Source organism: Capsicum annuum, chromosome 10, assembly GCF_002878395.1.
Source record: "Capsicum annuum cultivar UCD-10X-F1 chromosome 10, UCD10Xv1.1, whole genome shotgun sequence".
Lineage (NCBI taxonomy): Eukaryota > Viridiplantae > Streptophyta > Magnoliopsida > Solanales > Solanaceae > Capsicum > Capsicum annuum.
Genome location: NC_061120.1, coordinates 152094456 through 152107629, shown reverse-complemented (window position 1 = coordinate 152107629; position 13174 = coordinate 152094456). Strand labels below are relative to the sequence as shown.

Below are 13174 nucleotides of genomic sequence, written 5' to 3'. Positions count from 1 at the left end.
CAAGACTGGATTAATCAACAAAACTCTCAAGAAGTCATCAACTTTTCTAGTCAATCATTGAGGGAGATTTATGCAATCTTAATCATCCCTAAGGCTAACCTATTTTTTTTCAAAGTGTTCCTTGCTTAATGCCTTAATGAATATATCAGCAATTTATTCTTCAGTGGAACAGAACATGAACATGATTGATATAAGATCTTTTTTCAATATTTTCTCTAAGAAAGTGATGTCTAATATCAATATGTTTAGTTCTTTTATGTTGAATAAGATTCTTTGCAATATTTATGGCACTTGTATTGTCACAAAAAATAGGAACACATCCAATGTCCACACCAAAATCCATGAGTTGTTGTTTAATCCACAACAACTGAGCACAACAAGATCCAGCAGCAACATACTCAGCCTCAGCAGTAGACAGTGCTACTGAGTTCTGTTTCTTCGTGGACTAAGTAATGAGACATGATCCCAGGAAGTGTGCCATGCCTGTGGTATTCTTCCTGTCCACCAAATATCCTGCATAGTCAGCATTAGAATTACCTACCAGGTTAAAATTACTACCTTTAGGATACCATAGACCAAGATCACTTGTTCCTTTGAGATATCTAAAGATTCTCTTCACAGATTTCAAATGAGATTCCTTAGGATTTGCTTGGAACCTTGCACAACGTTCCACACTGAACACAATATCATGTCTGCTTTCTGTGAGATACAGTAACGATCCTATCATTCTATATAGTTTATGCTCCACATCAGAGCCTGTTTCATCCATATCCAGTCTTGTGGCAGTGGCTATTGGAGTGCTGATCTCTTTTGCTTTTTCTATGGAAAGTCTTTTGAGAATTTCCTTGACATACTTTTGTTGATGAATCATGGTTCCAGATGCTGTTTGCTTGATTTGCAATCCTAAGAAATAGTTTAGCTCCCCCATCATACTCATCTTAAATTCACAAGTCATGAGTTTTGCAAAGTCATGAGTCATGTTCATGTTTGTAGAGCCAAAGATAATATCATCAACATATACCTGCACAATCAACAGATCTTTTCCATTAGATTTCAAGAAAAGTGTATTGTCAATTTTACCTCTAGTATGACTATGCTCCAAGAGAAATTTTGACAATCTTTCATACCAAGCTCTTGGAGCTTGTTTGAGATCATACAAAGCCTTGTCAAGCTTGTATACATAATCAGGAAACTCCTTACTTTCAAATCCTGGTGGTTGTTTGACATACACCTCCTCTTTGAGAATCCAATTCAAGCATGCACTCTTAACATCCATTTGTTAGAGAATGAATTCCATATAAGCAACAAAAGCTACAAGAAGCCTAATTGCTTCAATTCTAACTATAGGAGCAAAAGTCTCATCAAAATCTATGCCTTCTTTTTGATTGTATTCTTGGACCACCAATCTTGCCTTGTTTCTTGTAACTGTTCCATGCTTATCAACCTTATTTCTATACATCCAATTAGTCCCAATCACTGTTCTGTCTTTTGGAAGAGGAACTAAGTGTCATACTAATACTTTGCTTCACTCAAACTGGTTTAACTCCTCTTGCATGGCTATGATCCAATCAATATCAAGAAGTGCCTCATTCACCTTCTTTGGTTCAATTTCTGACAGAAATACTTTGAAAGCATACATGCTCCTCAACTCTAACCTTGTAGTGATCCTAGAAGTGAGATCAATGAGCAAATTTTCAATAAGATGAGATCCTTGATATTTGTATCCTTTTGGAACTAATCCTTGTAAAGTACTGAAATCACTGTGATTATTTTGAGTTAAGGTGGTCGGAGGTTTAGTTCCCCCTGTCAGTGTGCCTCCAGCAATTCTTCCTGTCGTGGTGCCTCCAAGTTTGACACCTTCAGTTGATGGACCATGTTGAGCAACTTGTTCCTCAGAATCACTTCCTTCTTGCATGTTAGTCTTAGCACAAGATTCATCAAATACTACATGCACACTTTCTTCAACACAATTTCTTCTGTTGTTTAACACCCTATATGCTTTGCTATGATGTGAATAACCTAGGAAGATTCCCTCATCACACTTAGCATTAAATTTTTTCAATTAATTTTTTCCATTATTATGAATGAAACATTTACAACCAAATGTTTTGAAACGAGAAATATTAGGCTTTCTTCCTTTCAGTAATTCATAGGGAGTCTTTTCTAGAATAGGTCTGATCATGCATCTATTATGATATATGCAACAGTATTGATTGCCTCAGCCCAAAGGATTTTAGCAAGATTTCCTGCAATCATCATTGTTCTTAGCCATATCTTCCAAGGTCCTATTTTTCCTTTCTACTACATTTTGTTGAGGTGTTCTAGAAGTAGAGAAGTTGTGATCTATACCATTTGAGGAACAGAATTCTAAAAACTTGACATTTTTAAATTTGTCCATTCTCTTGACTTTGACTTCTACAGAAGTAAAAACAACTTCGTTAACTTTATTACACAATTGTGATATGCTAAGCAGGTTGTGCTTCAATCCTTCCACAAGGTAGACATCCTCCAATGTTCTTAATTCAGATGTGCCAATCTTCCCAACTCCAGTAATGATTTCCTTTTTGCCATCACCAAAAGAAACTCCTCCTCCATTTATTTTGGAGAGTGAAAGGAACTTTTTCTTATCACCAATCATGTGTCTTGAGTAAGCACTGTCCAGGTACCAATGCTTTTTGCTTCCTTTCACCTTTTCCTACAAGAAATCGATAGTTAGATTTAGGAATCCAAACAAGCTTGGTCCTATTTTATGAATAAATGGATGAATTAAATTTCTTCTAGTCCATGCAGGCAATAGGTAAGTGACCTGTTTCTCTGACCAATATTAGTTTCCTTTTTCTTGGTCTGAGAATTTATTTGCCAGATTTAGACTGCTAGATCTGCTTTTGGCAACAACAGGACATTCAGTGGTCGGATGTCCAAGATTACCATAGATATAGCACAAGTCTTGAGGATCATCAAGACTTCTGTGAAAACCCAGACCTGCTTTTTCACTGTGATTTCTTTCACTCAACTTATGAACAATTCTTGAAAAATTTGTCCACCTGTTTGCTCTTTCAAGATCAAGTTTCAGTTTAGAGACTTCTTGACTTAGTTTATTCACCATGTCTATTGCATCATCATACTCTGTTTTGTACTTGACTAATTCAAGTTCAATATTTTCCTGTTCTTTACACTTAACCTTTTTTCCTTTCTTAGTGAGTGTCAATTTTAGGACTCAGACTTAAGATCATTGTTTGAAGAATCGAGTTGCGTAAGTGCAGTTTTCTTCTTCAATAGTGTTCTTGGAAGCTTCTAAATCAATGAGGTCAAATTTGAGACTTGTAAGACTGTTGAACAACTCATCCCTATCAGAAGTTAATTATTGGAAATCATCAATTAGTGCACTCATCAAGGAAACAAGTTTAGTTTTAGAGAATAAATGCAATTTTTCTTTAAGTTCAAGTATACTTACCTCAGAAGCATCATCATCTTCCTCCAAGTCTGAATCTCCAATAGCCATGAATGCTGTTTCGTCAATTTTATCATCATCTGAATCAGATCCCCAAGCGGCTACCATAGCATATTCTTCCTTCTTCCCCTTTTTGCTTTTTTTCTTTCAATTCTCTTTCAGCCTTTTTCCTTTTCCATTCTATTTCCCGGGACAATCTCTGATCTGATGATCAGTCTTACTACACTTATAGCATCCATTTGGATTGTCATTGGAACGTTTCTTGCCACCTGTTTCCTTTTTCTTTTTAAAGAATTTTGCTGAAGTTCTTAGTTATGAAGGCAATTTGTTCCTTGTCAAGTTCAATTTCTTCATCACTGTTTGAAGCCCTTCAAAGCCAAGATTTTCTCAGGGGCTGCTTGTTCTTTGATTCCATCAATTTCCATTTCATAAGTCCTCAGATTTCCTACTAGTTCATCCAGTGTTATATGTGTGAGATCCTGTGCCTCCCTAATAGCAATCACTTTAACATTTCATTTCGATTTACTCAACACCTTTTCAACTTGTTCCCCAACAGAGATGACTTTTCCCAAAGAAGTCAACTCATTTGTCAAAGCAGTAAGCCTTGTTATCATTTTATGTAAGGATTCATTCTTCTTCATTTTAAAAGCTTCATATTCAGTAAAAAGAAGAGCAACTCTAAATTTTCTTACCTGAGAGGTACCCTTATGTGCATTTACCAGGGTATCCCAGATTTACTTAGCAGTGGTACAGTTTGACACTCTGTTATACTCAGCCGGTCCTAGTCCACAGACTAATGTTCTTAGCCTTAGCATTTTTCTTTAATGTCACTAAGTTATCATCAGTAAATTTATTTCTTACCTTTTTGACCTGTTCACCATTTTCTAACTTCATTGGAATAGTAGGACCATCGGTGATCCTGTCTCACAACTCATAGTCTTCTCCTTGAATAAACATTTCCATCCTGGCTTTTTACCAGATGAAGTGAGAACTGTCAAAGAGTGGAGGTTTAGTGGTTGATTGACCTTCACTGTGACCAGTAGGTGGTGCGAAATTCATCATAGTGATCTTTTCTTAGGAGTTAACCTTATTTAAGACAACCTAGCTCTGATACCACTTGTTAAGATGCGTACCTACTGATTTTACTAATTTACTCTAGTAGTTGCATATCAGTGAAACAAGTAAGCGAGCGTGGTTCACTTGAGTAGAGTAAATAAAGAGACAGTGTTTTTGCGTGGAAAACACCCAACTCAAAAGGTGTAAAAAACCACGACCTGTACCTCTACAGGATTTAACCCCTTCTTCACTAAAACTCTTGAGCCTCAACAATCAACAAATTATAAGACTCTTGTAAGCTAGTAATCAAACTCTAACTCCTATTTCTACAATAACACAATCCCAAGATGAGTGTTCCCAAATCTTTGAGTTTACCAACTTGAAGACAATAGTCGTAACCCAGTTTATACTTCACTGAGACTAAAATTACAATTCATTACAACTCAAGAACCAACCTATTACACAAAGCCTAACACTCTAAGTAAAGAAACAAGTTGTTCTTATGACTTCTTCAAGTTGTAGAACGGATTTGCTGATTGGTGCTTTTCTTGTTTTGTGCGTGAGTGAAACTCTTTTAGATAGTTTCTTCTATTTAAGCCAACTCTGATGACGTCCTGCAGATCATCTAATCTACTTTCTTCAATAGGACTCTATCAGGTAGTTCACTCCTTGTTGCATTGTATCTCCTTGACAGAGTAGGACTCCTTTATTTGCTCAATCTTCAAGTATTGTGTTTATCTTCCTTTCAACATCTTTTCTGCATGTGATAAGCGTTGAACGCATATCTAAATTTCCTTGCTTATCCACTCCTGACTTTACGCATTATCAGCCCTGCATCTACTTCAATGTTCTTCACATGTGAGGACCAGCATGACTAACATGTTTCATTAACATATGTCAATCATCAAAACTTCTTTGCTCTAACACTATCAATCTCACTAATGTTTAATGGCAGAAACCACAGAGAGGGCAATCCCATTTATCACCTCGAATTGGTCAAAATATGCAAAATTTATTACTTTTCCCGGAGGATTAGATCTTGTTCTGCGGGCAATTATCTAACTAACTATTCGTCATTTTGGTTCAAAAAGTACCAGTGGTAGAACTTAACTGCACGACTTACATTGCATGTATAACTTTAATTTTCAAAAAAATAATAAATCAATTTGCGCACTCCTAATTTAACAGTTGTTGATATCTTCTGTTCATAAGAAGAGCTGTTCTAATTCAGTCTAATAAATTCCATAAGATATTATACTGTCAAAAAGTTCTTGGACATTTGGAAACTTTTTACCAAGTAATTTACAATAAGAAACACTCCAAAACAGAGAGATCCGAGGAAACAAAGAGCACTCCTTTAGTCTGACGACAAATTTCTTTACGAACAGATCAATTTGCAATCTGAATTTCAACGCATGGCTATAACTTCAATCAGAATGTGATAGTTTCCTATGTTACTTACACTCTTTAAAATATCAATAGGGCATGTCGGATCCTCCAAAAGTAGTGCATTTATGAAGAATCTGACATGGGTGCGGCATCATTTTTGGAGGTCCGAGCAAAGTAAGTTATGTTTCTGTAGCTTTGATACACATGTACATGATTAAAACAGACAAAGAATTAACAACAGATGTACACTGCCAAAACGAGGTTGATCAAAGAATTATCAGACTCGGAATATCTTAAAGATGTGAATCAGATGTAGGATTTGTTTGAGAGTTTATATCCAGAAATGAGAGCTGACACAGCCAGAGCAAAGAATGCCAAGAATTCCATGCTAATTGCCGCTACTGAAGAATCTGTGAATATGTTGTCATTATTTTCTCTCATCCTATTGGTCAGTGGCACAGCAGATGATGCAGCTGATAATAACATGTATGCTATTACCTGCAATTCACCCCCCAAAAGTAAGAAATTCGATAGATTTCATGTCTCACGATCAATTCTCAATCAAGAACGAGCCGTCAAGGCTTTGGTTTAGAGATAAGAGCACAATCACGAAAGACGCTTTTCCCACTATATTTTCAATTCAAACTTCATGCTCACTTATGAAATATGAGAGTATGGGCATGAGAATCAAGTGAAGTAGAGACATAAGAGAATCCAAAGAAAAGAAGCCAGAGAACGTTAACTGTGAGTTAAGCGCATATCATGAGTTAGAATCCTATCACAGACACACCTAGTATTTCCTCTGTTTTGAAAAAAATGACCTCTTTTAATTTGATACGAAGTTTAAAAAAATAAGGGAATTTTAAATTTTGTGGTTTCAAATTAAGTAGACGTTTGGTCATGAAAATCATATTTTTTTTGAAGTTGGAGTTGGAATTGCTAAATATTTGTGAGGGAAGTAGGTGTGGAAAAAGAGAAACAAGTTTCACTTTGTCTTTTCCAAGTTGTATTTGGAATTTTTATGACCAAAGACCAACTTTGGAATAAAGTAAAAATTTTCTGAAAAAAGGAGTAAAAAATTCTTATAGCTAAACGGGCACGAAAGTTATGTCAAATGTATTAAAATATTTTTAAATCTTGTGTTCTTAAATATACCATGTGAAAAGTTAAAATTAAACTGTTGTAAAAAAAAAAGAATTATTTTTTTTTAAACGAACTAAAAAAAGAAGTTATTCTTTTCAAAAAGAAGAAATATTTAAGTTGAGAAAAATAGGGGGATAAACACATTACCCACCAAGATCAGCTGACATTTACTGAGATGACATACCTCGTGACTAGTGTAATCTCATAATTAGGATCTAAGAAGTATGGTGTAGATGCAGCCTTACTACCTTGTGAAGACAAACGAGACTGTTTCCGATATACCCTCGTCTCAACTGACATTTCTTGGTTATAGGTATTTTTTTTTTTGAAAACTTCAGGAAAAATCGCAGCCGCTACACCCTTTGTCACAGCCTCTGCCTTTCGGGTGAGCACTCTTTGGTGAGCACTGTGTGCGCATTGGGTAAACCCCTCACTGTGCAATAGCTCGCAAACCACACAGGAGATGTAAACCACATTAGGTAAACCCTGTGCGATGAGTTCGATTGTGAAGGCATTAGGGGTGAATCGAACCCGCGACCTCCGCTATGGAAAGTCTCCTCAAACCAACTCAACCACCCCTTGGGACGTTATAAAGTAATTTTAATCAAGCCCTTCCTTTCTTTTTTTTTTTTTCACAAATCCTGTTGACTACTCACCACGTCTATTTGGATTCAGTTGTTCATATCAATAGAAAATGACCAACCTGATCACCAATGAAGCCAACTAAAGCTAATCTCTGCCGTGAAAAGGATTCCTTGCCAGTTGAAAGTTCATGAATTTGTCTTAGAACTTGCAATCCTGTATATAATGTGGATAGAATTGCTATAGCCAACACATACCTGTTATGATTACATCCCAAAATTCCAATTCAATTTTCGAAACTAGAAGATCATCTCCAACGAAAACAATAACAGCTACTCCTTAATCCCAAATAATACATAAACAGACATTTAAACTTGACTTCAGATGACAAGTAAATACTTCAACTTTGAGCATCTGCATCTAAACACCCCAATTCGTTTCTACTGTATTAGTTGAACACTACAACTGAAAAAGTAATATTGCGCCAAAACAAAAAGTACAAAAAGTTTTATACTCCATTCGTCCCAATCTATGTGGCACTTTTCGAATTTCGAAATTCAGATAAGTTTTTCTTTGATCGTAATTTTTTTAATATTTTGAATTGCTAATTATTGTGACTAATAGTGTTTTTACATAGTTTCCAAATATGTAAATTTTATTTTAAAAAAGTTAAAGACTCCATGCCCGAATTCATATTCAAAATTAATAAATTGATTGACTCTCGACATTCGAACCATGCCACATAAAAGAGACAAAAGGAGTAACAACTATTCCTTAGTCCCAAATAACACATAAACAACACTCAAATTTAACCTAACTGGCAAAGAAATTGTTAACTTTGAGAATGTACATCTGTATTCCTGGATTAGTCTCTATTTGTCTGCTTCACACTCCAAACTTAACAAGTATTATTATGCCAAAAACAAAAAAGTACTAAGGGGTTGTTTGGTTGAGAAACAAGTTATATTGGGATTAGTTAACCTGAGATTAATTATGCTGGTATTATTTTTTAGTGGTTGTTTGGTTTGTAGTACTAAAAATAATATGCATTACATTCTTTTTAAGAATTGATAGTTTATTTAGAAAAATACCCTTAACCTTACTTAACTTAATTATCTTCCTTCATATTAAACCAAACAAAAAAATTTGAAGTTACTTTTCTTTTCTTAACTTTAGTAGTTTCTTTTTCCTAAAGAAATTTATGTTAATATTTTTTAAACGTGTATAAAACTTTAATATTTCATGTTAAATTACTTATTTGGTCCTAAATTCTATAATGTTGATAATCCCATTTTTTGTTAGAAAAAATTATCATTAAAAAATGTAAAAAAATAATTACTCACATTTTTCATTATTTAGTATCGTATTTGGGAGTTAAATTGTACTTTTTTAATAAATAAATTTTCAAACATTTTTAGCTATATATAAAAAATAATTTTTTATTTAATAATTAAGCATGTACTAAGTTAGAAAGAGAATGTTCAGATATTAATTACTTGTCCATGATAAATTTATTAGGAAAAAATGAAAATCTAAAGTAAAATTAATAAATATTTCTACAAAATAGAAAGACAATAAACTCTTGAATCAATTTTGAATTTGATTGTTATAAATACTTTTCACTATCATTTTTCCGTTACTCATCACTTTAGTAGCATTTAAAAGCTCATATAATTGTTCAAATATATCAAAATGAATGAAAATTTATAGAGCAATTAAAACTTAAATTAGGGATAAAATGATAAAAAAATTTAATGCGAGGACTATATATATATATATATATATATATATATATAAGGGAGAATCTCCCTTTTTGGTAGTCCTCACAAATTTTGTATACAATTATAGTCGCACATGATTATATTGTTCCATAGGTATTGTTACATTTGTCCTAATTTATTAGTTTATGATATTTTCACCTGTATATTTTATAATTGAATTATACCTAGTAGTAGTTTTTTATAGATTTCTTCTTCTTCCTTATTAGATTAATTTTTCTTTTTTACTATTTTTTATATTAAAAATTAATTATTTTTCTTATTTATTTTTGCAAATCACGGAAAATTTATAATCTTTCTATATTATTATTATTATTATTAAGTAATTAAATAAAGTATTAATAATCATTCAAATTTTTACAACTTAATTAATAAAGATAATTTCGTATTTTTACTCTTAATATATTTGATTCTTAACTTATTTGTCAACTCAAAGAAATAAGTAAAAAAGGAATTGAGAGAGTATCCTTTTCGCTCTCTATTTCATTTTACTTGATCCTTGTGCTAAAAATAAAATCCTCTTTTTACTTATTATTTTAGCAAATCAAGAGAGATTTATTATTTTCTTTCAATATTATTGTTATTATTAAATAATTATATAATTACTTAATATAAGTGATGATCTTGGGGGTTTGATTGTCCTCACATGCCCAATAATTATCAATTATATACTTTTAAAATATAATTATCGAGATAAAATAAATAAACTCCTGTTAAATAATTTTTTAATAGGAGTACCAAATCAACAAATGTAAACCAAAACAAAATGGATAGAATACATTTTTTTTTTATATTTTAGTAAAATTTGTGCAACTTTAAAGTTACAGTCTCATATTCAATCAGAGCATTTATTATTTCTTAATAACAATGCCTATTCTCTTTTCGGGTGTTGTTGGTACAAGCATATTTTTTTTATTGAAAAAAATTAATTCAAACATATTTTTCAAAAAATTAGTGTGTTTCTTAAATTTCTCTTATATTGGATATGTAAAATATTATTTAAAAACTTATATATATCTAATTTAGATAAGTACTATGAGAGGTGAGGTATGCGGGTGACAGGGATGGGAGTTACTGGAAGGAGTGAAGACAAAGTGTATTGAAGAACGAATAGTTCAATAAATGTGAAAAGTAGAATTTAATTTTTCTACATTCACGGAGTCATTTTCATAAGTTTAAAAAGAATTATTTCTCTAGCGAAAGTTTCTTTCAAAAACCTAACCAATCAAATATGGAGAACTTTTTCTTTAAAAAAATATGCTGAGCACACTATTTATTTATTTTAAATTAAATTCTACGTCTATTCGTATTTGTTAATTCTACTTCATATTTTCTTCCTCATAAATAAAGTCTTTAAAAAGTTATCCAAATTATATAGCAAAAAAACTTTGATAATCATAATGACTTATCACATAAAACCTTATCAATATATCAATAAATTGAATTAATCATGTAAAAGAAAAAATGTGACTTAATTTATATTTTTTTTAAAAATTAAATTTTATATTCTTATATCATGAGGTTGGGCTCGAGCTTAGCACGGGCCTTACACAACTAGTATAAGTGATAATCAAAGAATTTGGGGGTAATTTTGTCATTTTATAATTTATCGCAAGAATAAATTGGATAAATTGTCTTGGGATTGTTATACCACCATATGTGTGGGATAACTTATCCTGATACTATTTATTAGTCCCGAAATAAGTTATCCCGAATATTAACAACCAAACGACGCATCAAAAATTTTATTATTTTATCCTGAAATTATATGCTTTAGTACCTCACGAGGTCGTTTGGTAGTGCATTGAAAAACTAATGCATGCACTAGTTTAATGTGTATTACTATACCTTGTTTGGTATACTTTTGCACTCTATTATAACTAATACTTGCATTAGTTATACACTCTATTGTGTATTGAGGTGTGTATTACTATTGCCTCAAAATCCATGGTATTAGCAATGCAATGGATCCAATACATGCATTAACATGATTAAAGACACCATTATCCCTCAAAAAAAATTTCACATCCTTTTCAATATATATATGAAGGATATTTTTGTATTTTTTTTTTTTAGAAATTATTTAAAGTCATGTTATTTTTAATACATTAAACCAAACACTGCATAAGTAAAATACAAATATAACTAATGTAAGCATAGCTAACACAAGCATTGCTAATACAAGAATTATTAACGCACTATATTTTACATTATTCTTATACACTCTACCAAACCACCCCTAAAAAGTGTTATATAGTACTTTTTACTTGGACATATGAGGGGTGTTTGACCATGCTTTTATTTTTTTTTTTTACTTTACTCCGGAGTTAGAACTTTGTAAGACATATTTGGTCAGAGAAGTTCGAGAATTTTTAGAAACTTTAATAACATTAGAAAGTTACTTTTTCCAATTTAAATTAATGGTAAAAATTTAAAAACTAACTTCAATTTATATTCATAATCAAATACAACTTCAATTCTCAAATACAATACGATTTTTCACTTTAAAAACAAAATTTACTTTTTTTTCAAATAATCACAATTCTCGTGGCCAAACGCACCCCCTAAATCTTTCAGCTGACTAATAAAAGACCCCTAAAAACGTATGACCTATACAAAGCATGGTATTGGTTTGCTTATTTATATGAAATTCATGATGATGATGCAAAAGGAGATAGGTATATACCTGTATTCCTCATATCTATCAAATTGTCTCCAATCACCATGAGTATTGCTAGCCATAACAATGAAAGCGATCAATGAACAAATCAAGGCAAAACCATGCAAAACTAATGAACTCCTCTTCAGCAAGTCTTCTCTCTTCCACCTCCTCACGATATGGGAGACACCAGTGCTTGGTGCCTGAATCACTCCATTTCCGGCTTCCGGAGGTGGAGCTGGAGCTGGAGCTGGCAAAGCATCAACCACCTTATGGGAATTTGCATCAGCCATTTTTTCACTCAAAATTAAGGGAAAGGTGAAGAATTATTGATAGATCGGAATTGGAAACTATGAATAAATAGTGCTTCCCTCCGTTTAAAAAAAAATGTTTTTCTTTTTAGTCCGTTTAAAAAAAAATAATATTTTTTTTTGATAATATTTTAATTTTAATTTATCATATAGTATATTTAGGACCACAAAATTAAAATATATTTTAATATATTTGATATAACTTTAACTTAAAATCATAAGATTTAAAAATATTTTTTATTTTCATAAATTTTATATCAAATTAAAATAGATTATTTTTTTTTTTGAAACGGAGAAAGCAAACAAAAAAAGAAAAAGAAGAAAAGAAAGTTTAGTGGATGAGAACTTTGTAAAGAGAACAACTTGATGAATAGACTACTTTCTGTTTTCATTGCTGTATTTGACAACTCAGCTTTGCCGTGATGTTAAAGTTGGTTCGGAATTACAAAATTAATTCTTTTTTGTTGATTGTAATTACGAGGCATGTAATTCCATTTTTCCTAGCATTAATCCAACACATTTTTACAAAGTATATTAAGGGATGGTTTGGTAGCGTGTTAAAAATATAACTTGGGTATTATTTGTTATGTGTTACTAGTATCTTATTTGATATATTTTTTTTAGTTTATATTTGTATTAATTATATATTTTATTATGCATTAAAATATATATTACTAATATCACCTTTTTTCATATCTATAATCTATAATCTATAATCTATATCTATAATTTATAATATATTAAAAGTGTGAAAACCCTTAGAAAAGTGATTTGAACCTTTTGCCCTTCATTAAAAGAGTTTATT

General features: G+C 31.8%; 1 protein-coding gene across 2 annotated transcripts; it reads right to left on the bottom strand.

Moving 5' to 3' along the window:
- Positions 1-4855: 4855 nt before the first annotated feature.
- LOC107845954 (CASP-like protein 4B1) lies at positions 4856-12738 on the bottom strand. 2 transcript variants are annotated; one of them, XM_016690468.2, is made up of 3 exons: positions 12086-12729; positions 7743-7878; positions 4856-5381 (listed from the first exon to the last, which is right to left on the bottom strand). In XM_016690468.2, exons 1-3 carry the CDS (start codon positions 12349-12351, stop codon positions 5307-5309), a joined length of 477 nt encoding a protein of 158 aa, XP_016545954.1. In that variant the 5' UTR covers positions 12352-12729; the 3' UTR covers positions 4856-5306. The 2 variants fall into 2 exon arrangements, with proteins under 2 accessions (XP_016545954.1, XP_016545953.1); XM_016690467.2 differs by lacking the exon at positions 4856-5381 and adding an exon at positions 5901-6394 and having other exon boundaries at positions 12086-12738.
- Between the last annotated feature and the right edge of the window lie 436 nt (positions 12739-13174).

What these genes read in the sequence shown, in the direction of transcription:
- LOC107845954 (XM_016690467.2), bottom strand. Translation starts at nt 12,351, where the DNA reads ATGGCTGATGCAAATTCCCATAAGGTGGTTGATGCTTTGCCAGCTCCA. An exon ending in GATAGATATGAGGAATACAG is followed by an intron (nt 7,879 to 12,085) that starts GTATATACCTAT and finishes TAATCATAACAG; the next exon opens with GTATGTGTTGGCTATAGCAA. An exon ending in TTGGCTTCATTGGTGATCAG is followed by an intron (nt 6,395 to 7,742) that starts GTTGGTCATTTT and finishes GGTGAATTGCAG; the next exon opens with GTAATAGCATACATGTTATT.